Source organism: Somniosus microcephalus, chromosome 15 (assembly GCF_052327205.1).
Source record: "Somniosus microcephalus isolate GS21.2 chromosome 15, FLI_Smic_1.0, whole genome shotgun sequence".
NCBI classification, from domain to species: domain Eukaryota; kingdom Metazoa; phylum Chordata; class Chondrichthyes; order Squaliformes; family Somniosidae; genus Somniosus; species Somniosus microcephalus.
The window spans coordinates 13418371-13443098 of NC_141001.1; the positions used below are offsets into that span (position 1 = coordinate 13418371).

General features: G+C 47.1%; 1 protein-coding gene across 1 annotated transcript in view; it reads right to left on the reverse strand.

The window, feature by feature from the left end:
- LOC147106551 (intestinal mucin-like protein) overlaps window positions 1-16040 on the reverse strand; it is a 64155-nt gene extending 48115 nt beyond the window's left edge. The window contains exons 1-2 of the mRNA XM_086007502.1: window positions 15827-16040; window positions 15006-15193 (exon numbers count right to left, since the gene is read on the reverse strand). Of these exons, the coding sequence (XP_085863628.1) occupies window positions 15006-15193; window positions 15827-15836 (198 nt within the window). The 5' untranslated portion in view covers window positions 15837-16040. The remainder of the gene's footprint in view (window positions 1-15005; window positions 15194-15826) is intronic.
- Between the last annotated feature and the right edge of the window lie 8688 nt (window positions 16041-24728).

Below are 24728 nucleotides of genomic sequence, written 5' to 3' on the forward strand. Positions count from 1 at the left end.
CCTGTGACAGTTTGAACTGGTGCTCTCTAGTCCTGTGACAGTTTGAACTTGCACTCTCTGGTCCTGTGACAGTTTGACCTGGCGTTCTCTCGTCCTGTGACAATTTGAACTGGCACTGTCTAGCCCTGTGACAATTTGAACTGGCACTCTCTAGTCCTGTGACAGTTTGAACTGGCACTCTCTAGTCCTGTGACAGTTTGAACTGGCGCTCTCTAGTCCTGTGGCAGTTTGAACTGGCACTCTCTAGTCCTGTGACAGTTTGAACTGGCGCTCTCTAGTCCTGTGGCAGTTTGAACTGGCACTCTCTGGTCCTGTGACAGTTTGAACTGGCACTCTCTAGTCCTGTGACAGTTTGAACTGGCACTCTCTAGTCCTGTGACAGTTTGAACTGGCGCTCTCTAGTCCTGTGGCAGTTTGAACTGGCAATCTCGAGTCCTGTGACAGTTTGAACTGGCACTCTCTAGTCCTGTGACAGTTTGAACTGGCAATCTCGAGTCCTGTGACAGTTTGAACTGGCACTCTCGAGTCCTGTGACAGTTTGAACTGGCACTCTTGAGTCCTGTGACAGTTTGAACTGGCACTCTCGAGTCCTGTGACAGATTGAACTGGCACTCTCCAGTCCTGTGACAGTTTGAACTGGCAGTCTCGAGTCCTGTGACAGTTTGAACTGGCACTCTCTAGTCCTGTGACAGTTTTAACTGGCACTCTCGAGTCCTGTGACAGTTTGAACTGGCACTCTCGAGTCCTGTGACAGTTTGAACTGGCACTCTCGAGTCCTGTGACAGTTTGAACTGGCACTCTTGAGTCCTGTGACAGTTTGAACTGGCACTCTCGAGTCCTGTGACAGTTTGAACTGGCACTCTCTAGTCCTGTGACAGTTTGAACTGCACTCTCGAGTCCTGTGACAGTTTGAACTGGCACTCTCGAGTCCTGTGACAGTTTGAACTGGCACTCTCAAGTCCTGTGACAGTTTGAACTGGCACTCTCTAATCCTGTGACAGTTTGAACTGCACTCTCGAGTCCTGTGACAGTTTGAACTGGCACTCTCGAGTCCTGTGACAGTTTGAACTGGCACTCTCTGGTCCTTTGACAGTTTGAACTGGCACTCTCTGGTCCTGTGACAGTTTGAACTTCACTCTCGAGTCCTGTGACAGTTTGAACTGGCACTCTCTAGTCCTGTGACAGTTTGAACTGGCACTCTCTAGTCCTGTGACAGTCTGAACTGGCACTCTCTAGTCCTGTGACAGTTTGAACTGGCACTCTCTAGTCCTGTGACAGTCTGAACTGGCACTCTCTGGTCCTGTGACAGTTTGAACTGGCACTCTCTAGTCCTGTGACAGTCTGAACTGGCACTCTCAAGTCCTGTGACTGTTTGAACTGGCACTCTCTCGTCCTGTGACAGTCTGAACTGGCACTCTCTAGTCCTGTGACAGTTGGAACTGGCACTCTCTAGTCCTGTCACAGTCTGAACTGGCACTCTCTGGTCCTGTGACAGTTTGAACTGGCACTCTCTCGTCCTGTGAACAGTTTGAACTGGCACTCTCGAGCCCTGTGACAGTTTGAACTGGCGCTCTCTAGTCCTGTGACAGTTTGAACTGGCACTCTCTGGTCCTGTGACAGTTTGAACTGGCACTCTCTAGTCCTGTGACAGTTTGAACTGGCATTCTCTAGTCCTGTGACAGTTTGAACTGGCATTCTCTAGTCCTGTGACAGTCTGAACTGGCATTCTCTAGTCCTGTGACAGTCTGAACTGGCACTCTCTAGTCCTGTGAAAGTTTGAACTGGCACTCCCTTGTCCTGTGACAGTTTGAACTGGCACTCTCTAGTCCTGTGACAGTTTGAACTGGCTCTCTCTCGTCCTGTGACAATTTGAACTGGCACTCTCTAGCCCTGTGACAGTTTGAACTGGCACTCTCTTGTCCTGTGAACAGTTTCAACTGGCACTCTCTGGTCCTGTGACAGGACAGTTTGAACTGGCACTCTCTCGTCCTGTTGACAGATTAAAATGACACTTTCTAGTCCTGTGAATAGTTTGAACTGGCACGCTCTAGTCCTGTGAACAGTTTGAACTGGCACTCTCTAGTCCTGTGACCGATTGAACTGGCACTCTCTGGTCCTGTGACAGTTTGAATTGGCACTCTCTAGTCCTGTGGCAGTTTGAACTGGCACTCTCTAGTCCTGTGACAGTTTGAACTGCACTCTCTAGTATTGTGTCAGTTTGAACTGGAACTCTCTAGTCCTGTGACAGTTTGAACTGGCACTCTCTTGTCCTGTGAACAGTTTGAACTGGCACTCTCTGGTCCTGTGACAGGACAGTTTGAACTGGCACTCTCTCGTCCTGTTGACAGATTAAAATGACACTTTCTAGTCCTGTGAATAGTTTGAACTGGCACGCTCTAATCCTGTGAACAGTTTGAACTGGCACTTTCTAGTCCTGTGACCGTTTGAACTGGCACTCTCTGGTCCTGTGACAGTTTGAACTGGCACTCTCTAGTCCTGTGGCAGTTTGAACTGGCACTCTCTAGTCCTGTGACAGTTTGAACTGCACTCTCGAGTCCTGTGACAGTTTGAACTGGCACTCTCTAGTCCTGTGACAGTTTGAACTGGCACTCTCTGGTCCTGTGACAGTTTGAACTGGCACTCTCTAGTCCTGTGGCAGTTTGAACTGGCATTCTCTAGTCCTGTGACAGTTTGAACTGCACTCTCGAGTCCTGTGACAGTTTGAAATGGCACTCTCTAGTCCTGTGACAGTTTGAACTGGCACTCTCTTGTCCTGTGAACAGTTTGAACTGGCACTCTCTAGCCCTGTGACAGTTTGAAATGGCACTCTCTAGTTCTGTGACAGTTTGAACTGGCACTCTCTAGTCCTGTGACAGTTTGAACTGGCGCTCTCTAGTCCTGTGACAGTTTGAACTGGCACTCTCTGGTCCTGTGACAGTTTGAACTGGCACTCTCTAGTCCTGTGACAGTTTGAACTGGCACTCTCCAGTCCTGTGACAGTTTGAACTGGCACTCCCTTGTCCTGTGACAGTTTGAACTGGCACTCTCTTATCCTGTGACAGATTGAACTGGCACTCTCTAGTCCTGTGACAGTTTGAACTGGCACTCTCTAGTCCTGTGACAGTTTGAACTGGCACTCTCTAGTCCTGTGACAGTTTGAACTGGTGCTCTCTAGTCCTGTGACAGTTTGAACTTGCACTCTCTGGTCCTGTGACAGTTTGACCTGGCGTTCTCTCGTCCTGTGACAATTTGAACTGGCACTGTCTAGCCCTGTGACAATTTGAACTGGCACTCTCTAGTCCTGTGACAGTTTGAACTGGCACTCTCTAGTCCTGTGACAGTTTGAACTGGCGCTCTCTAGTCCTGTGGCAGTTTGAACTGGCACTCTCTAGTCCTGTGACAGTTTGAACTGGCGCTCTCTAGTCCTGTGGCAGTTTGAACTGGCACTCTCTGGTCCTGTGACAGTTTGAACTGGCACTCTCTAGTCCTGTGACAGTTTGAACTGGCACTCTCTAGTCCTGTGACAGTTTGAACTGGCGCTCTCTAGTCCTGTGGCAGTTTGAACTGGCAATCTCGAGTCCTGTGACAGTTTGAACTGGCACTCTCTAGTCCTGTGACAGTTTGAACTGGCAATCTCGAGTCCTGTGACAGTTTGAACTGGCACTCTCGAGTCCTGTGACAGTTTGAACTGGCACTCTTGAGTCCTGTGACAGTTTGAACTGGCACTCTCGAGTCCTGTGACAGATTGAACTGGCACTCTCCAGTCCTGTGACAGTTTGAACTGGCAGTCTCGAGTCCTGTGACAGTTTGAACTGGCACTCTCTAGTCCTGTGACAGTTTTAACTGGCACTCTCGAGTCCTGTGACAGTTTGAACTGGCACTCTCGAGTCCTGTGACAGTTTGAACTGGCACTCTCGAGTCCTGTGACAGTTTGAACTGGCACTCTTGAGTCCTGTGACAGTTTGAACTGGCACTCTCGAGTCCTGTGACAGTTTGAACTGGCACTCTCTAGTCCTGTGACAGTTTGAACTGCACTCTCGAGTCCTGTGACAGTTTGAACTGGCACTCTCGAGTCCTGTGACAGTTTGAACTGGCACTCTCAAGTCCTGTGACAGTTTGAACTGGCACTCTCTAATCCTGTGACAGTTTGAACTGCACTCTCGAGTCCTGTGACAGTTTGAACTGGCACTCTCGAGTCCTGTGACAGTTTGAACTGGCACTCTCTGGTCCTTTGACAGTTTGAACTGGCACTCTCTGGTCCTGTGACAGTTTGAACTTCACTCTCGAGTCCTGTGACAGTTTGAACTGGCACTCTCTAGTCCTGTGACAGTTTGAACTGGCACTCTCTAGTCCTGTGACAGTCTGAACTGGCACTCTCTAGTCCTGTGACAGTTTGAACTGGCACTCTCTAGTCCTGTGACAGTCTGAACTGGCACTCTCTGGTCCTGTGACAGTTTGAACTGGCACTCTCTAGTCCTGTGACAGTCTGAACTGGCACTCTCAAGTCCTGTGACTGTTTGAACTGGCACTCTCTCGTCCTGTGACAGTCTGAACTGGCACTCTCTAGTCCTGTGACAGTTGGAACTGGCACTCTCTAGTCCTGTCACAGTCTGAACTGGCACTCTCTGGTCCTGTGACAGTTTGAACTGGCACTCTCTCGTCCTGTGAACAGTTTGAACTGGCACTCTCGAGCCCTGTGACAGTTTGAACTGGCGCTCTCTAGTCCTGTGACAGTTTGAACTGGCACTCTCTGGTCCTGTGACAGTTTGAACTGGCACTCTCTAGTCCTGTGACAGTTTGAACTGGCATTCTCTAGTCCTGTGACAGTTTGAACTGGCATTCTCTAGTCCTGTGACAGTCTGAACTGGCATTCTCTAGTCCTGTGACAGTCTGAACTGGCACTCTCTAGTCCTGTGAAAGTTTGAACTGGCACTCCCTTGTCCTGTGACAGTTTGAACTGGCACTCTCTAGTCCTGTGACAGTTTGAACTGGCTCTCTCTCGTCCTGTGACAATTTGAACTGGCACTCTCTAGCCCTGTGACAGTTTGAACTGGCACTCTCTTGTCCTGTGAACAGTTTCAACTGGCACTCTCTGGTCCTGTGACAGGACAGTTTGAACTGGCACTCTCTCGTCCTGTTGACAGATTAAAATGACACTTTCTAGTCCTGTGAATAGTTTGAACTGGCACGCTCTAGTCCTGTGAACAGTTTGAACTGGCACTCTCTAGTCCTGTGACCGATTGAACTGGCACTCTCTGGTCCTGTGACAGTTTGAATTGGCACTCTCTAGTCCTGTGGCAGTTTGAACTGGCACTCTCTAGTCCTGTGACAGTTTGAACTGCACTCTCGAGTCCTGTGACAGTTTGAACTGGCACTCTCTTGTCCTGTGAACAGTTTGAACTGGCACTCTCCAGCCCTGTGACAGTTTGAAATGGCACTCTCTAGTTCTGTGACAGTTTGAACTGGCACTCTCTAGTCCTGTGACAGTTTGAACTGGCGCTCTCTAGTCCTGTGACAGATTGAACTGGCACTCTTTAGTCCTGTGATAGTTTGAACTGGCACTCTCTGGTCCTGTGACAGTTTGAACTGGCACTCTCTAGTCCTGTGACAGTTTGAACTGGCACTCTCCAGTCCTGTGACAGTTTGAACTGGCACTCTCTTATCCTGTGACAGATTGAACTGGCACTCTTTAGTCCTGTGATAGTTTGAACTGGCACTCTCTAGTCCTGTGACAGTTTGAACTGGCACTCTCTAGTCCTGTGACAGTTTGAGCTGGTGCTCTCTAGTCCTGTGACAGTTTGAACTTGCACTCTCTGGTCCTGTGACAGTTTGACCTGGCGTTCTCTCGTCCTGTGACAATTTGAACTGGCACTGTCTAGCCCTGTGACAATTTGAACTGGCACTCTTTAGTCCTGTGATAGTTTGAACTGGCACTCTCTAGTCCTGTGACAGTTTGAACTGGCACTGTCTAGCCCTGTGACAATTTGAACTGGCACTCTCTAGTCCTGTGACAGTTTGAACTGGCACTCTCTAGTCCTGTGACAGTTTGAACTGGCGCTCTCTAGTCCTGTGACAGTTTGAACTGGCACTCTCGAGTCCTTTGACAGATTGAACTGGCACTCTCCAGTCCTGTGACAGTTTGAACTGGCAGTCTCGAGTCCTGTGACAGTTTGAACTGGCACTCTCTAGTCCTGTGACAGTTTTAACTGGCACTCTCGAGTCCTGTGACAGTTTGAACTGGCACTCTCGAGTCCTGTGACAGTTTGAACTGGCACTCTCGAGTCCTGTGACAATTTGAACTGGCACTCTCGAGTCCTGTGACAGTTTGAACTGGCACTCTCTAGTCCTGTGACAATTTGAACTGCACTCTCGAGTCCTGTGACAGTTTGAACTGGCACTCTCGAGTCCTGTGACAGTTTGAACTGGCACTCTCAAGTCCTGTGACAGTTTGAACTGGCACTCTCTAATCCTGTGACAGTTTGAACTGCACTCTCGAGTCCTGTGACAGTTTGAACTGGCACTCTCGAGTCCTGTGACAGTTTGAACTGGCACTCTCTGGTCCTTTGACAGTTTGAACTGGCACTCTCTGGTCCTGTGACAGTTTGAACTTCACTCTCGAGTCCTGTGACAGTTTGAACTGGCACTCTCGAGTCCTGTGACAGTTTGAACTGGCACTCTCTAGTCCTGTGACAGTTTGAACTGGCACTCACTAGTCCTGTGACAGTCTGAACTGGCACTCTCTAGTCCTGTGACAGTTTGAACTGGCACTCTCTAGTCCTGTGACAGTCTGAACTGGCACTCTCTGGTCCTGTGACAGTTTGAACTGGCACTCTCTAGTCCTGTGACAGTCTGAACTGGCACTCTCAAGTCCTGTGACTGTTTGAACTGGCACTCTCTAGTCCTGTCACAGTCTGAACTGGCACTCTCGAGTCCTGTGACAGTTGGAACTGGCACTCTCTCGTCCTGTGACAGTCTGAACTGGCACTCTCTGGTCCTGTGACAGTTTGAACTGCACTCTCTCGTCCTGTGAACAGTTTGAACTGGCACTCTCTAGCCCTGTGACAGTTTGAACTGGCACTCTCTAGTCCTGTGACAGTTTGAACTGGCACTCTGTGGTCCTGTGACAGTTTGAGCTGGCACTCTCTCGTCCTGTGACAGTTTGAACTGGCATTCTCTAGTCCTGTGACAGTTTGAACTGGCACTCTCTAGTCCTGTTAAAGTTTGAACTGGCACTCCCTTGCCCTGTGACAGTTTGAACTGGCACTCTCTTGTCCTGTGACAGTTTGAACTGGCTCTCTCTCGTCCTGTGACAATTTGAACTGGCACTCTCTCGCCCTGTGCCAGTTTGAACTGGCACTCTCTTGTCCTGTGAACAGTTTCAACTGGCACTCTCTAGTCCTGTGACATTTTGAACTGGCACTCTCTAGTCCTGTGACAGTTTGAACTGGCACTCTCTAGTCCTGTGACAGTTTGAACTGGCACTCTCTAGTCCTGTGACAGTTTGAACTGGCGCTCTCTAGTCCTGTGACAGTTTGAACTGGCACTCTCTAGTCCTGTGACAGTTTGAACTGGCACTCTCTGGTCCTGTGACAGTTTGAACTGGCACTCTCTAGTCCTGTGACAGTTTGAACTGACACTCTCTGGTCCTGTGACAGTTTGAACTGGCACTCTCTAGTCCTGTGACAGTTTGAACTGCACTCTCTAGTCCTGTGACAGTTTGAACTGGCACTCTCTAGTCCTGTGACAGTTTGAACTGCACTCTCTAGTCCTGTGTCAGTTTGAACTGGCACTCTCTAGTCCTGTGACAGTTTGAACTGGCACTCTCTAGTCCTGTGACAGTTTGAACTGGCATTCTCAAGTCCTGTGACAGTTTGAACTGGCGCTGTCTAGTCCTGTGACAGTTTGAACTGGCACTCTCTAGTCCTGTGACAGTTTGAACTGGCACTCTCTAGTCCTGTGACAGTTTGAACTGGCATTCTCTAGTCCTGTGACAGTTTGAACTGGCACTCTCTAGTCCTGTTAAAGTTTGAACTGGCACTCCCTTGTCCTGTGACAGTTTGAACTGGCACTCTCTAGTCCTGTGACAGTTTGAACTGGCTCTCTCTCGTCCTGTGACAATTTGAACTGGCACTCTCTAGCCCTGTGCCAGTTTGAACTGGCACTCTCTTGTCCTGTGAACAGTTTCAACTGACACTCTCTAGTCCTGTGACATTTTGAACTGGCACTCTCTAGTCCTGTGACAGTTTGAACTGGCACTCTCTAGTCCTGTGACAGTTTGAACTGGCACTCTCTAGTCCTGTGACAGTTTGAACTGGCGCTCTCTAGTCCTGTGACAGTTTGAACTGGCACTCTCTGGTCCTGTGATAGTTTGAACTGCCACTCTCTAGTCCTGTGACAGTTTGAACTGCAATCTCTAGTCCTGTGACAGTTTGAACTGGCAATCTTGAGTCCTGTGACAGTTTGAACTGGCACTCTCTAGTCCTGTGACAGTTTGAACTGGCACTCTCTAGTCCTGTGAACAGTTTGAACTGCACCCTCGAGTCCTGTGACAGTTTGAACTGGCACTCTCTAGTCCTGTGACAGTTTGAACTGGCACTCTCTAGTCCTGTGACAGTTTGAACTGGCACTCTCTAGTCCTGTGACAGTTTGAACTGGCACCCTCGAGTCCTGTGACAGTTTGAACTGGCACTCTCTCGTCCTGTGACAGTTTGAACTGGCACTCTCGAGTCCTGTGACAGTTTGAACTGGCACTCTCTAGTCCTGTGACAGTTTGAACTGCACTCTCTAGTCCTGTGACAGTTTGAACTGGCAATCTCGAGTCCTGTGACAGTTTGAACTGGCACTCTCTAGTCCTGTGACAGTTTGAACTGGCACTCTCTAGTCCTGTGAACAGTTTGAACTGCACCCTCGAGTCCTGTGACAGTTTGAACTGGCACTCTCTAGTCCTGTGACAGTTTGAACTGCACTCTCTAGTCCTGTGACAGTTTGAACTGGCACCCTCGAGTCCTGTGACAGTTTGAACTGGCACTCTCTAGTCCTGTGACAGTTTGAACTGCACCCTCGAGTCCTGTGACAGTTTGAACTGGCACTCTCTAGTCCTGTGACAGTTTGAACTGGCACTCTCGAGTCCTGTGACAGTTTGAACTGGCACTCTCTAGTCCTGTGACAGTTTGAACTGCACTCTCTAGTCCTGTGACAGTTTGAACTGGCAATCTCGAGTCCTGTGACAGTTTGAACTGGCACTCTCTAGTCCTGTGACAGTTTGAACTGGCACTCTCTAGTCCTGTGAACAGTTTGAACTGCACCCTCGAGTCCTGTGACAGTTTGAACTGGCACTCTCTAGTCCTGTGACAGTTTGAACTGCACTCTCTAGTCCTGTGACAGTTTGAACTGGCACCCTCGAGTCCTGTGACAGTTTGAACTGCACTCTCTAGTCCTGTGACAGTCTGAACTGGCACTCTCTAGTCCTGTGACAGTTTGAACTGCACCCTCGAGTCCTGTGACAGTTTGAACTGGCACTCTCTAGTCCTGTGACAGTTTGAACTGGCACTCTCTTGTCCTGTTTCAGTTTGAACTGGCACTCTCTTGTACTGTTTCAGTTTGAACTGGCACTGGAATTCCCTCCCTAAATTTCACCACTTCCCTCTCCTCCTTTAAGATGCTCCTGAAGACATCTGTCTTTCACCAACTTTTGTTCACCAGTCCTAACGTCCCCTTCTGGCTCGTTATCAATTTTTGTCTAATTACACTCCTGTGCAGTGCCTTGGGGTATTTTACTATGTTAAATTGCTATATAAATGCAAGTTGTTGTTTTAACGGTGGCAAAACACATCCGATTCAAAATATAGAATGTCGTGCTGAAAAGTCTACACTTCTTTTTCTGGGTGGGAAAGCTTGAATGGCTGGCTGATTTTCTTGAGCTGCATATTTCTTGCGAAGATAAGGATGATGATATTGAAAATGAGCTGCTGGGGAACATGGAGTAGTGGAGCTGGTTAGGACAATGCTGATGGGTGTGTGAAAATTGTGTGGGAGAGGATTGACTTCGGCCCACTGAGATCTGGATTAGCTGAAATTTATGAAAGGTGGAAGCGATGAGTGACAGGTGATGAAAATATTTTAGAAATTGATTATTAAGGTGATGAAGGTGTAGATAAGGGTGCAGAACGGTTTCAGAAGCAATAGAAATACCAATGAGATAACAGAAAGTACAGAACTAGCAAAGGCCCTATGATACATTTAGCCACTACTAAAAACTAATACTCCTAAATCACCCACTGACTCAAATATCTATCCAATTTTCCCTTAATTTTTTCCACAAAATTTTGCTAAGGCATTGTTATGTATTGTGTGTTCTATTGTGTGTTCTCCTCCCACCTGTGGTGGCGCTGTCACAGGAGATAAATGGTTGGGTGTTCTCTGTTAAGTTTTAGCTCTCTTTGTTCGGAACTTTCCAGAACTTCCTTTCCTTCCACTTCATGTTTGAATCTCTGAGTTCTGAGTCCTAAATTGTGTCTAGGTAGAAAGGTACCGACAGAACAAGTGGCAACGAGGAGCGGATGAATCTGCGTACGTTACGGGTGCAGTGAGTAAACGGAAAATTTAATTTGAAATGTGAGATGGCTACTATATTAGGAAACATCGGTGATTTTAATGAAAAGGTGGAGCAATGGAGCGCATATACGGAACGTTTTGACTATTTTGTATTAGCGAATGCAGTGGCAAATGAAAAGGTCATGCCTACCTTTTTGAGTGTAATCGGGCCGAAGACTTTCAATTTACTTCGCAGCCTCATGCAGCCAGATAAGCCAGGAACTAAAACATATAAGCAACTAGTGGAAATTCTTGGAGCACATTTTTTACCAAAACCTCTGGTTATTGCTGAGAGATTTAGATTTCACAAACGGAATCAAGAGGAGGGGGAATCAGTGACGATGTTTATTGCTGCTTTAAAAAGGTTTTCGGAACACTGCCAGTTCAAGGAGGTGCTGAATGACACCATTAGGGACAGACTTGTGTGTGGTCTGCAAAATGCCACCACACAGAAGCGCCTTCTTACTGAGGACAACCTTACTCTTGAAAAGGCCATTGAAGTTAGTGTCTCCATGGAGATGGCGGAAAAGGAGGCTCACCAGTTGAGTTCAACAGGGAGAGTTCACAAGGTGTCATCTGAGCCTAAAGGTGCGCAGAACGGCACATGTTACCGTTGTGGGAAAACGGGCCATCACGCTAATGACTGCTGGTGTACGGAGCTGGAATGCCGAAATTGTGGCAAAAAGGGTCACATTGAACGCGCCTGTAGAGGTAAAAAAAGAACAGACAGAGCTGGGAAGCATGGAAGCAAAATGTCTGTATTTGGACAAGAGAGGAAAAAGAGTGTTCATTCAGTGCAGTATGATGGAACAAGCAAAACAGAGGGGAGCGACACCTCTGAGGAGGAAGTGGTGCACATACTGACGGTTGCAGGTGGTTCAAATGGCTACTGGGTGTCACCACTGGTGGAGGGACAATCAGTGCAGATGGAGGTGTCCCTTGTTTCAGACACTGTCTACAACAAAATGCTAAAGCATCGTATTACCCTTCAGCCAACAAACATTGTGCTAAAGACGTATACTGGCGAACCTGTGGCCATGAGAGGCGTCATTGAGGTGACAGTTAAATTGAACGGACAGACTGCAAAACTGCCACTATATGTGGTAAAGGGAAATTACCCATTGCTACTGGGACGTGCGTGGCTAGAGAAAATCACGCTGGACTGGCCTGCAGTCCGCATGTCAAAAGGGGAGTCAGGTCTGACTGCAGTGTTAAACAAACATGCAGAACTCTTCAATGGGGAACTTGGGAGCATGAAAAAGATCAGCGTGAGACTGGACATTAAACCTGACAGCAAGCTGAAGTTTCACAAAGCCCGACCTGTACCCTATGCAATTAGGCCAAAAGTTGAGGCTAACTTGGAGGCCTTAGTCGAGAATGGAGTCCTGGAGCCTGTGAGCATGAGCAAATGGGCCACACCCATTGTTCCTGTCCTGAAAAAGGATGGATCTGTTCGAATCTGCGGGGATTTTAAAGTGACGATTAACCCGGTGCTGTCTGTGGAACAGTACCCTCTTCCCCTCATTGATGATCTTTTTACGGGCCTGGCCGGAGGGCAAAAGTTCAGCAAAATAGACTTATGCCAGGCTTATCTACAAATGCATGTCGATGACAAATCAAAGGAGCTGCTGACAATTGTGACACACAAGGGGTTATACAGGTACTGCCGCCTTCCGTTTGGAATTACGTCGGCCCCTGCTCTATTCCAAAGGGCAATGGATCAGATTTTGAGTGGACTGCCAGGAGTCCAGTGCTACCTGGACGACATCCTTGTCACTGGGACAAATGAGGAGGGTCATCTTCTGAACTTGGATGCGACACTACAACGACTGAAAGAGTACGGACTCAGAGTTTGTAAAGACAAATGTGAATTCTTTCAGTCTTCAGTTGAGTACCTGGGGCATGTGATTGACGCTACTGGCCTGCATAAGGCGCTGTCAAAGGTCAAGGCGATCGTGGAGGCCCCAGCACCCCAGAATGTGAGCCAGTTATGTTCATTTCTGGGGCTACTTAACTACTATGAGAAGTTTATTCCAGACTTAGCAACATTGCTGAAGCCGTTACATCAGTTGCTATGTCAAGGCAAAACATGGAAATGGACTGAACTGTGCAATGAAGCTTTCGCCCAAGCAAAGAAAGCATTGCTGAAGTCGGAGGTCCTGACACACTTTGACCCAAAGCTACCTGTGCAGCTAGCATGTGATGCATCACCATATGGTGTGGGAGCAGTCATATCCCACATCATGCCTTCGGGTGAAGAGAAACCTATCGCCTTCGCATCACGCACCTTGAACAAGGCCGAGAGTAACTATGTGCAGATCGAGCGCGAGGCCTTGGGAATCGTTTTTGGAATTCGAAAATTTCATCAGTACCTGTTTGGGAGAAGGTTCACACTCCTGACGGACCACCGTCCATTGACTTCAATCTTCGGGCCCCACACCAGAATTCCATCTCTCGCTGCAAGCAGGATGCAAAGGTGGGCTTTACTGTTGTCAGGACACACATACGACATCAAATATCGCAAATCAGACTTGCACGGCAACGCAGATGGTCTCTCGAGGCTGCTCTTGCCTGTTACTCCCCCAGAGCCTCGTCAGATAGACATCTTCTACTTTAGACAAGTGGAGGGAGCACCTGTCACTGCAGTTCAGGTGCGAAGGTACACCCGCAACGATCCAGTCCTGTCTGAGGTAATGGACGATGTCATTCGAGGGAGAGCGATAGGAGATTCTCCTGGTTTGAAACCTTACGTTTCAAAAAGAAATGAGCTCTCCATCCAGGCAGGTTGTCTTCTTTGGGGACACCGTGTCATCATTCCACCACCTCTGAGGGAACCTATACTGCAACAACTTCATACAGGCCACAGTGGGATGGTTCGGATGAAGGAAATGGCAAGAAGCTACTTCTGGTGGCCAGGTCTCGATGGGAATATTGAGGAGAAAGCCAAAACATGTTCCCCGTGTCAAAGGGTCCGGAATGTTCCACAGCTGGCAACCCTACACCCCTGGAATTGGCCTGCAGAAGTGTGGCAGCGCGTACATGTGGACTTCGCCGGTCCTTTCGAAGGGAAGATGTTTATGGTGGTTGTGGACGCTTGTAGCAAGTGGCCGGAGGTCGCTGTGATGAGGTCTACCACGGCAGAGAAAACAATTGAGAAACTTGGTGAGATGTTCAGCTGTTATGGCTCACCAGAACAACTCGTAAGTGACAACGGTCCACAATTTGTATCACAGGAGTTTGCAACCTTCCTGCATGTGAATGGTGTCCAACACATCAGGTCTGCGCCCTATCTACTAACGGCCAGGCAGAAAGGTTTGTGCAAACTTTGAAGCACGCCTTGAAGGCATCGCAAGGTCAGGGCTCAATCCACCAACGTCTGAACAGGTTCCTGTTGTCCTACAGGAACGAGCCGCATGCCACAACCAAAACTTCCCCCGCTTCGCTCATGATGAAGAGGCAGTTGCGGACAAGTTTTGACTTACTCAAACCTCCAAGGGCAGAACAGGTTGTCCATTGTCAACAACAAGCTCAAGTTGAAAAGAGAGAGAAAAGAGCCAAGGAGAGACGGTTTCATCCGGGAGAGCACATCCTAGCTCGAAACTACAACACTGGACCGAAATGGGTTCCTGCTACGGTGATCGCGCAGACGGGCCCTGTGTCTTACACGGTTGAGACTGCTGAGGACGTCGTCTGGAGAAGACACACAGATCAACTGTTGCTAGGAGCAGAGACAGCCACAGAGGCTCCAATGGCTGGTTGGCCTGAACTTTTTCTGGATGATACCGCAAACCAGCATCCTTTGCCACAGTGCTCTTCTCCAACACAGGAAGTCAAAGAGACTGTTCCACCTGTGCAAACTCCTGACTTTCAACTGACACAGGCACCTTCTCCATCCAGGCCTGTGTCAATGCCTACTGCTGTGGAAGCCAGCGATGACCGCCGGTATCCTGTCAGAGAGCGGCGGCCTCCAAGACGCTTGGATCTGTAGGCTTAGTGACTTACCCACAAGACTGGGGCAGAATAAACCCCAGGGTAAAGTCAGGGTTTGAAGCAGTCTACCTCTACCCTAGGTTCGTTGAGTGCATTGAAAGTAACTTACCTGTTGAGGAATAATGTGGACCTTCCATTTAAGAGGGGAGGAAATGTTATGTATTGTGTGTTCTATTGTGTGTTCTCCTCCCACCTGTGGTGGCGCTGTCACAGGAGATAAATGGTTGGGTGTTCTCTGTTAAGTTTTAGCTCTCTTTGTTCGGAACTTTCCAGAACTTCCTTTCCTTCCAATAAAGCACTTCATGTTTGAATCTCTGAGTTCTGAGTCCTAAATTGTGTCTAGGTAGAAAGGTACTGACACAACAGGCATGATAGATATAGATTATAGATAGGCCATTATGACTGTCATGACCATTACTCACGGCTCTTGCAGGATGCAGGGCGGAGCAACCTTCTGGTGGTGCTGTTGTTGGCGGGAATGTCTGTGTGGTTGGTAGAGATAATGTGGTGCTTTCACATGGCTCCACATGCTTCACAATTTTACAGTTCATAGAACATAATGCATAAAAACACCAGCCGGCTTTGTCTGTGGAATTGTATACTATCTCCCCTGTAAAGAAATGCAAACGGAAATCATAAGTGGTAAGTTTTGACTGGTTACATTAATTCACTATTCAGTTAAAGGTTACACTGTCATTATTGCATTTTACTTGTTGCATCATGGGAGTTTTGATTGCAGGTTTGTGCCAAGAATTTCACACACAGCAAGTTGCAACTCTCACCTGTACTGTCTGTGAAGTGCTTCTCTTTCCACCGTCAGAAGAGAGATAAGATTGACAGTTCAGTTATTGGGGCAACTCCTGGACCTATCCTAGATGTCAGCTTGTCAAAAAATGAGTACATAAGTCTGGGCGGAGCTAAACAGACTGCCTTCCTGGGTGAGAGAGTGTTGATGGTGGGGTGTGGAATGTAAAGAAGAGATAAAAATAAAAACTACAACAATAAAAAAATCGATGAACAGGAAACAGATCCACAATAATTACAAGATAATTTGTTGATACACCAGTCTTGGCTTGTGAAGTTAAATGTTCAAAACAGACAGATTTCAAAAGGTGGAAAACTAGCGAGGGTGCTTCAAAGCTCTGTCTCTCCTATTTATTATTTATACATTAACAAACCTGCTTATACCTAACCCAAATTGTTGAGAACATAACTGGAGGCATTTAATATCTGATACACTTACCAGGTGACATTATTTGTCCATTGACATTGCAGAAGCAGGTTGTTGTTACTGGGGAGCTGGGAGTTATTGTTACTGTTGTAGATTCGGATGTGCTGGGTGTAGTGGTGGGTGCTGTGGTGGGTTCACATTTTCTGGGATACTTCAAAATTTCACAACTCTTAGTACACAGAGTGTAAATACAGAGGCCTAATTTTCCTGCAGAACTCACGATAACCTGCCCTGTAGGCAAAAGCAATAGCAATTAGTATTTAGGCATCTAATAGCAATTGTTCATTCAGAAATTATAGATGTAGACAACTGTGTCTCATATATTGACATTTAAACAACAAGAAAAAGGCTCTATGGTTAATATTTTAAAAAGTTACAGCTCAAGGAAATGGCGTTGGGCATGGAAATTACTACTGATGATATTAGCAGCTAAACATTTCATCATCTCAAATAACATTCTTAAATCTGCTATTTTAATGCTGCTGTTAATTTGTTTGATTGGGTTTGCGCTTGCTTTAGAAATGCAGACAGAACAATGTCCGAAGAGGTCAATAAGTATTCACCCGCTTGTATTGTCAGCAATGATATGAGACCATGCAATGTTCTTTTTGAGTTGTGTGCCTCAGATGTCCTCACCAGGCAAGTTTCTAATCTGACCTGTGATGATAAGCGCCCTCTTCAAATTGCACACAATACTGTGTGGATTGCCATTGAAATCACCAGAACAAACACATGTATGCATCTTAAACATGGCTTGAAAATGTGAGATGTCAACACAACACAGGTGACTGACAGACTGGGTAAAAGGGTGAGGTACGGAGGGTCCAAGAAAACAAAACATAAAAATGAACAAAAGAGAAAAAACAGGGGGACACTGAAACTGCTGTCATCCTTCTACAGCCAATAACAGTTTTCTGCCCAGAGGAACACATCACAGATCACAGATCACAGAAACCCCACAGTGCAGACAGAGGCCATTTTGGCCCATCGAGCCTGCACCGACACATATCCCACCCGATCCCCGTAACCCCGACACCAACACATATCCCACCCTATCCCCGTAACCCCACGTATTTAATCCCCCTAACACTAAGGGTCAATTTTTGTCACAGCCAATCAACCTAACCCGCACATCTTTGGACTGTGGGAGGAAACCGGAGCACCCGGAGAAAACCCACGCAAACACGGGGAGAATGTGCAAACTCCACACAGACAGTCACCCGAGGCCGGATTCGAACCCGGGTCCCTGGCGCTGTGAGGCAACAGTGCTAACCACTATGCCACCATGTCGCAACAAACCACAGATATTTGTGTGAGTGAATGAAGCAGATGAAAGGGCTGAAAATTCTCAGTGGTGGCAAAGTTGTCTAATTCATAGAATCTATCTTGAACAGGTAATAATTTTTTTGCTGGATGGAATTGCCAACGACAGGCACCTACATTTTATATTGGAGTCTGCGTGATGTCTCTCCATTAACAATAGATTATCTTCCTGATGTTCAATGAGACACAGGGCAAAAAGCAGAGGTCAAAACTTAGGTGTAAACCTTCAGCATTTTGTGCTATTGGCACGTGAAAGTAAAAGCTGGAGGATTTCTTCACAGATGGGAGAGCAGGAAGTGTACGATTTAAAACAGCCCAGTTTCCGCTGCTCCCAAACATATAGAAGACAGCACTCTTTGGAAATTGCGGGGATCATTTGTTTCAATACAATTCATACTCTGAAGTTATACTGAATGATTTACAAAGACATCCACTTAATATAAACTATGTCATGGAACGGACTGGAGCTTCACTTCAATGAACTGATTCAATTATTGTAGTCAATTGTGATTCATATTAGATATTGCTCTCAAGTTTCTTGTGTGACTTTGATTGCATCAGATTGTTAATAACTGATACACTTACCAGGTGACATTATTTGTCCATTGTCATTGCAGGAGCAGGTTGTTGTTGCTGTGGAGGTGGGAGTCATTGTTACTGTTGTAGACTCGGATGTGCTGGGCGTAGTGGTGGGTGCTGTGGTGGTTTCACATTTTCCCGTATAATTCAAAATTTTACAACTCTCAGTACATAGTGTGAAATTACAGAAGCCTGACTTCCCTGCAGATCTCACGATAGCCTGCCCTGTAAGCAAATGCAATGGAAATAAGGATTTAGGCATCTAATAGCAATTCGTCATTCAGAAATTATAGATGTAGACAACTGTGTCTCATATATTGACATTTAAGCAATAAGAACGAGGCTCTATGGCTAATATTTAAGAATGTTACACCTCAAGGAAGTTGTGTTGGGCATGGAAATTACTACTGAGGATATTAGCAGCTAAACGTTTCATCATCTCATATAACACTCCCGAGGATGAGTTGCTACCGCGCCTGCGCAGGGCCTCGCATTCTGGGTCGGCCCGGGCAACCGCGAGAGTCCGGGTCACCGACGGAAATCTAAGATGGTGTCAAGATGGCGGCCGTGACGGTCCGGTGCTGAGATGGCTCTCCCTGCTTCGGGCGGTCAGCTCTCGCCGCTCGCTCCCGCAACCGGAGCGAGGTGCTCGGCGAGTCGGGCAGAGGCAGCGCAGCGCGGTGAGCAGCAGCAGCAGCCAAGCCGACCCGCTGGAGCACATCGGCCGGCAGCTCCTCGGCGGGAAGGAATTCCGACTGGGAGGGGGGAGCCGAGCATGGCGGCCAGAGGCCGACCCGCGAAGAGAGAGAAGTAGGCCCCGGGCCGTGGAGCCGGCGACAGTGAAGAGGAGGCCGAATTGGAGCATTCACATCCCGACGATGTGTTCGGCGAGTCGGGCGGAGGAGCGCAGCGCAACGAGCAGCAGCAGCAGACTCACGACACGCTGCAGCACGTCGGCCGGCAGCTCCATTTCGGGTAACTCACAGTCCAGATGGGAGGAGGGGAGCCGGGCATGGTGGCCAGAGCGGGAGAAGCAGGCCACCACACGTGTAGCCGGCAACAGTGAGGAGGAGACCGCGGTGAAGAGGAGGACGGAGAGGCTGAGGGACATCGTGCTCCCACTGCCACGGGAAGCCATTGCATTGACTCTGAACGCGGTGCTGTATGTATAGCTGACGCGTCCCTACGGGGAACAAGCATTCCATTGTACTTGTTACATATGGCAAATAAATCTAAATCTAATCTAATCTAATCTAATCTAATCTAATCTAAATCTGCTATTTTAATGCTGCTGTTAATTTGTTTGATTGGGTTTGTGCTTGCTTTAGAAATGCCAAAAGAACAATGTCCGAAGAGGTCATTAAGTATTTGCCCGCTTGTATTATCAGCAATGATATGAGACCATGCAATGTTCCTTTTGAGTTGTGTGCCTCAGATGTCCTCACCAGGCAAGTTTCTAATCTGACCTGTGATGATAAGGGCCCTCTTCAAATTGCACACTATACTGTGGATTGCCATTAAAATCACCAGAACAACACTTGGATGCATCTTAAACACGGCTTGAAAATGTGAGATATCAACACAACACAGAAGGTGACTGACAGACCTGGTAAAAGGGTGAGGTACGGAGGGTCCAAGAAAACAAAACATAAAAATGAGCAAAACAGGGGGAGACTGAAACTGCTGTCATCCTTCTACAGCCAATAACAGTTTTCTGCCCAGAGGAACACATGGAGATGTTGGATGTCGCAACAAACCACAGATATTTCTGTGAGTGAATGAAGCGGATGAAAGGGCTGAAAATTCTCAGTGGTGGTAAAGTTGTCTAATTCATAGAATCTATTTTGAACAGGTGATAATTTTTTTTCCTGGAATTGCCAAGTACAGGCACCTACATTATATATTGGAGTCTGCGCGATGTCTCTCCATTAACAGTAGATTATCTTCCTGATGTTCAATGAGACACAGGGCAAAAAGCAGTGGTCAAAACTTAGGTGTAAACCTTCAGCATTTTGTGCTATTGGCACGTGAAAGTAAAAGCTGGAGGATTTCTTCACAGATGGGAAGAGCAGGAAGTGTACGTTTTAAAACAGGCCAGTTTCCGCTGCTCCCAAACATATAGAAGACAGCACTCTTTGGGAAATGTGGGGATCATTGTTTCAATACAATTCATACTCTGAAGTTATACTGAATGATTTACAAAGACATCCACTTAATATAAACTCAGGGAACGGGCTGGAGCTTCACTTCAATGAACTGATTCAATTATTGTAGTCAATTGTGATTCATATTAGATATTGCTCCCAAGTTTCTTGTGTGACTTTGATTGCATCAGATTGTTAATAACTGATACACTTACCAGGTGACATTATTTGTCCATTGTCATTGCAGGAGCAGGTTGTTGTTGCTGTGGAGGTGGGAGTCACTGTTACTGTTGTAGACTCGGATGTGCTGGGCGTAGTGGTGGGTGCTGTGGTGGTTTCACATTTTCCCGTATAATTCAAAATTACACAACTCTCAGTACAAAGTGTGAAAATACAGAAGCCTGATTTCCCTGCAGATCTCACGATAGCCTGCCCTGTAAGCAAACGCAAAGGAAATGAGGATTTAGGCATCCAATAGCATTTCGTCATTCAGAATTTATAGATGTAGAGAACGGTGCCTCCTATATTTACATTTAAACAATAAGAAAAAGGCTCTATGATTAATATTTAAGAATGTTACACCTCTAGGAAGTTGTGTTGGGCATGGAAATTACTACTGACGATATTCGCAGCTAAACGTTTCATCATCTAATATAACATTCTTAAATCTGCTATTTTAATGCTGCTGTTAATTTGTTTGATTGGGTTTGTGCTTGCTTTAGAAATGCAGACAGAACAATGTCCGAAGAGGTCAATAAGTATTTGCCCACTTCTATTGTCAGCAATGATATGAGACCATGCAATGTTCCTTTTGGGTTGTGTGCCTCAGATGTCCTCACCAGGCAAGTTTCTAATCTGACCTGTGATGATAAGGGCCCTCTTCAAATTGCACACAATACTGTGGTTGCCATTAAAATCACCAGAACAACACTTGGATGCATCTTAAACACGGCTTGAAAATGTGAGATGTCAACACAACACAGAAGGTGACTGACAGACCTGGTAAAAGGGTGAGGTACAGAGGGTCCAAGAAAACAAAACATAAAAATGAGCAAAACAGGGGGAGACTGAAACTGCTGTCATCCTTCTACAGCCAATAACAGTTTTCTGCCCAGAGGAACACATGGAGATGTTGAATGTCGCAACAAACCACAGATATTTGTGTGAGTGAATGAAGCAGGTGAAAGGGCTGAAAATTCTCAGTGTTTGCAAAGTTGTCTAATTCATAGAATCTATTTTGAACAGGTGATAATTTTTTTGCTGGAATTGCCAAGTACAGGCACCTACATCATATATTGGAGTCTGCGTGATGTCTCTCCATTAACATTAGATTATCTTCCTGATGTTCAATGAGACACAGGGCAAAAAGCAGAGGTCAAAACTTAGGTGTAAACCTTCAGCATTTTGTGCTATTGGCACGTGAATGTAAAAGCTGGAGGATTTCTTCACAGATGGGAAGAGCAGGAAGTGTACGATTTAAAACAGGCCAGTTTCCGCTGCTCCCAAACATATAGAAGACAGCACTCTTTGGAAATTGCAGGGATCATTAGTTTCAATACAATTCATGCTCTGAAGTTATATTGAATGATTTACAAAGACATCCACTTAATATAAACTATGTCAGGGAACGGGCTGGAGCTTCACTTCAATGAACTGATTCAATTATTGTAGTCAATTGTGATTCATATTAGATATTGCTCCCAAGTTTCTTGTGTGACGTTGATTGCATCAGATTGTTAATAACTGATACACTTACCAGGTGACATTATTTGTCCATTGTCATTGCAGGAGCAGGTTGTTGTTGCTGTGGAGGTGGGAGTCATTGTTACCGTTGTAGACTCGGATGTGCTGGGCGTAGTGGTGGGTGCTGTGGTGGTTTCACATTTTCCCGTATAATTCAAAATTTTACAACTCTCAGTACATAGTGTGAAATTACAGAAGCCTGACTTCCCTGCAGATCTCACGATAGCCTGCCCTGTAAGCAAACGCAGTGGAAATGAGCATTTAGGCATCTAATAGCAATTCTTCATTCAGAAATTATAGATGTAGACAACTGTGTCTCATATATTGACATTTAAGCAATAAGAACAAGGCTCTATGGCTAATATTTAAGAATGTTACACCTCAAGGAAGTTGTGTTGGGCATGGAAATTACTACTGAGGATATTAGCAGCTAAACGTTTCATCATCTCATATAACACTCCCGAGGATGAGTCGCTACCGCGCCTGCGCAGGGCCTCGCATTCTGGGTCGGCCCGGGCAACCGCGAGAGTCCGGGTCACCGACGGAAATCTAAGATGGTGTCAAGATGGCGGCCGTGACGGTCCGGTGCTGAGATGGCTCTCCCTGCTTCGGGCGGTCAGCTCTCGCCGCTCGCTCCCGCAACCGGAGCGAGGTGCTCGGCGAGTCGGGCAGAGGCAGCGCAGCGCGGTGAGCAGCAGCAGCAGCCAAGCCGACCCGCTGGAGCACATCGGCCGGCAGCTCCTCGGCGGGAAGGAATTCCGACTGGGAGGGGGGAGCCGAGCATGGCGGCCAGAGGCCGACCCGCGAAGAGAGAGAAGTAGGCCCCGGGCCGTGGAGCCGGCGACGGTGAAGAGGAGGCCGAATTGGAGCATTCACATCCCGACGATGTGTTCGGCGAGTCGGGCGGAGGAGCGCAGCGCAACGAGCAGCAGCAGCAGACTCACGACACGCTGCAGCACGTCGGCCGGCAGCTCCATTTCGGGTAACTCGCAGTCCGGATGGGAGGAGGGGAGCCGGGCATGGTGGCCAGAGCGGGAGAAGCAGGCCACCACACGTGTAGCCGGCAACAGTGAGGAGGAGACCGCGGTGAAGAGGAGGACGGAGAGGCTGAGGGACACCGTGCTCCCACTGCCACGGGAAGCCGTTGCATTGACTCTGAACGCGGTGCTGTATGTATAGCTGACGCGTCCCTACGGGGAACAAGCATTCCATTGTACTTGTTACATATGGCAAATAAATCTAAATCTAATCTAAATCCAATCTAATCTAATCTAATCTAAATCTGCTATTTTAATGCTGCTGTTAATTTGTTTGATTGGGTTTGTGCTTGCTTTAGAAATGCCAAAAGAACAATGTCCGATGAGGTCAATAAGTATTCGCCCACTTGTATTGTCAGCAATGATATGAGACCATGCAATGTTCCTTTTGGGTTGTGTGCCTCAGATGTCCTCACCAGGCAAGTTTCTAATCTGACCTGTGATGATAAGGGCCCTCTTCAAATTGCACACGATACTGTGGTTGCCATTAAAATCACCAGAACAACACTTGGATGCATCTTAAACACGGCTTGAAAATGTGAGATGTCAACACAACACAGAAGGTGACTGACAGACCTGGTAAAAGGGTGAGGTACAGAGGGTCCAAGAAAACAAAACATAAAAATGAGCAAAACAGGGGGAGACTGAAACTGCTGTCATCCTTCTACAGCCAATAACAGTTTTCTGCCCAGAGGAACACATGGAGATGTTGAATGTCGCAACAAACCACAGATATTTGTGTGAGTGAATGAAGCAGGTGAAAGGGCTGAAAATTCTCAGTGTTTGCAAAGTTGTCTAATTCATAGAATCTATTTTGAACAGGTGATAATTTTTTTGCTGGAATTGCCAAGTACAGGCACCTACATTATATATTGGAGTCTGCGTGATGTCTCTCCATTAACATTAGATTATCTTCCTGATGTTCAATGAGACACAGGGCAAAAAGCAGAGGTCAAAACTTAGGTGTAAACCTTCAGCATTTTGTGCCATTGGCACGTGAATGTAAAAGCTGGAGGATTTCTTCACAGATGGGAAGAGCAGGAAGTGTACGATTTAAAACAGGCCAGTTTCCGCTGCTCCCAAACATATAGAAGACAGCACTCTTTGGAAAATGTGGGGATCATTAGTTTCAATACAATTCATGCTCTGAAGTTATATTGAATGATTTACAAAGACATCCACTTAATATAAACTATGTCAGGGAACGGGCTGGAGCTTCACTTCAATGAACTGATTCAATTATTGTAGTCAATTGTGATTCATATTAGATATTGCTCCCAAGTTTCTTGTGTGACGTTGATTGCATCAGATTGTTAATAACTGATACACTTACCAGGTGACATTATTTGTCCATTGTCATTGCAGGAGCAGGTTGTTGTTGCTGTGGAGGTGGGAGTCATTGTTACTGTTGTAGACTCGGATGTGCTGGGCGTAGTGGTGGGTGCTGTGGTGGTTTCACATTTTCCCGTATAATTCAAAATTTTACAACTCTCAGTACATAGTGTGAAATTACAGAAGCCTGACTTCCCTGCAGAACTCACGATAGCCTGCCCTGTAAGCAAACGCAGTGGAAATCAGCATTTAGGCATCTAATAGCAATTCTTCATTCAGAAATTATAGATGTAGACAACTGTGTCTCATATATTGACATTTAAGCAATAAGAACAAGGCTCTATGGCTAATATTTAAGAATGTTACACCTCAAGGAAGTTGCGTTGGGCATGGAAATTACTACTGAGGATATTAGCAGCTAAACGTTTCATCATCTCATATAACACTCCCGAGGATGAGTCGCTACCGCGCCTGCGCAGGGCCTCGCATTCTGGGTCGGCCCGGGCAACCGCGAGAGTCCGGGTCACCGACGGAAATCTAAGATGGTGTCAAGATGGCGGCCGTGACGGTCCGGTGCTGAGATGGCTCTCCCTGCTTCGGGCGGTCAGCTCTCGCCGCTCGCTCCCGCAACCGGAGCGAGGTGCTCGGCGAGTCGGGCAGAGGCAGCGCAGCGCGGTGAGCAGCAGCAGCAGCCAAGCCGACCCGCTGGAGCACATCGGCCGGCAGCTCCTCGGTGGGAAGGAATTCCGACTGGGA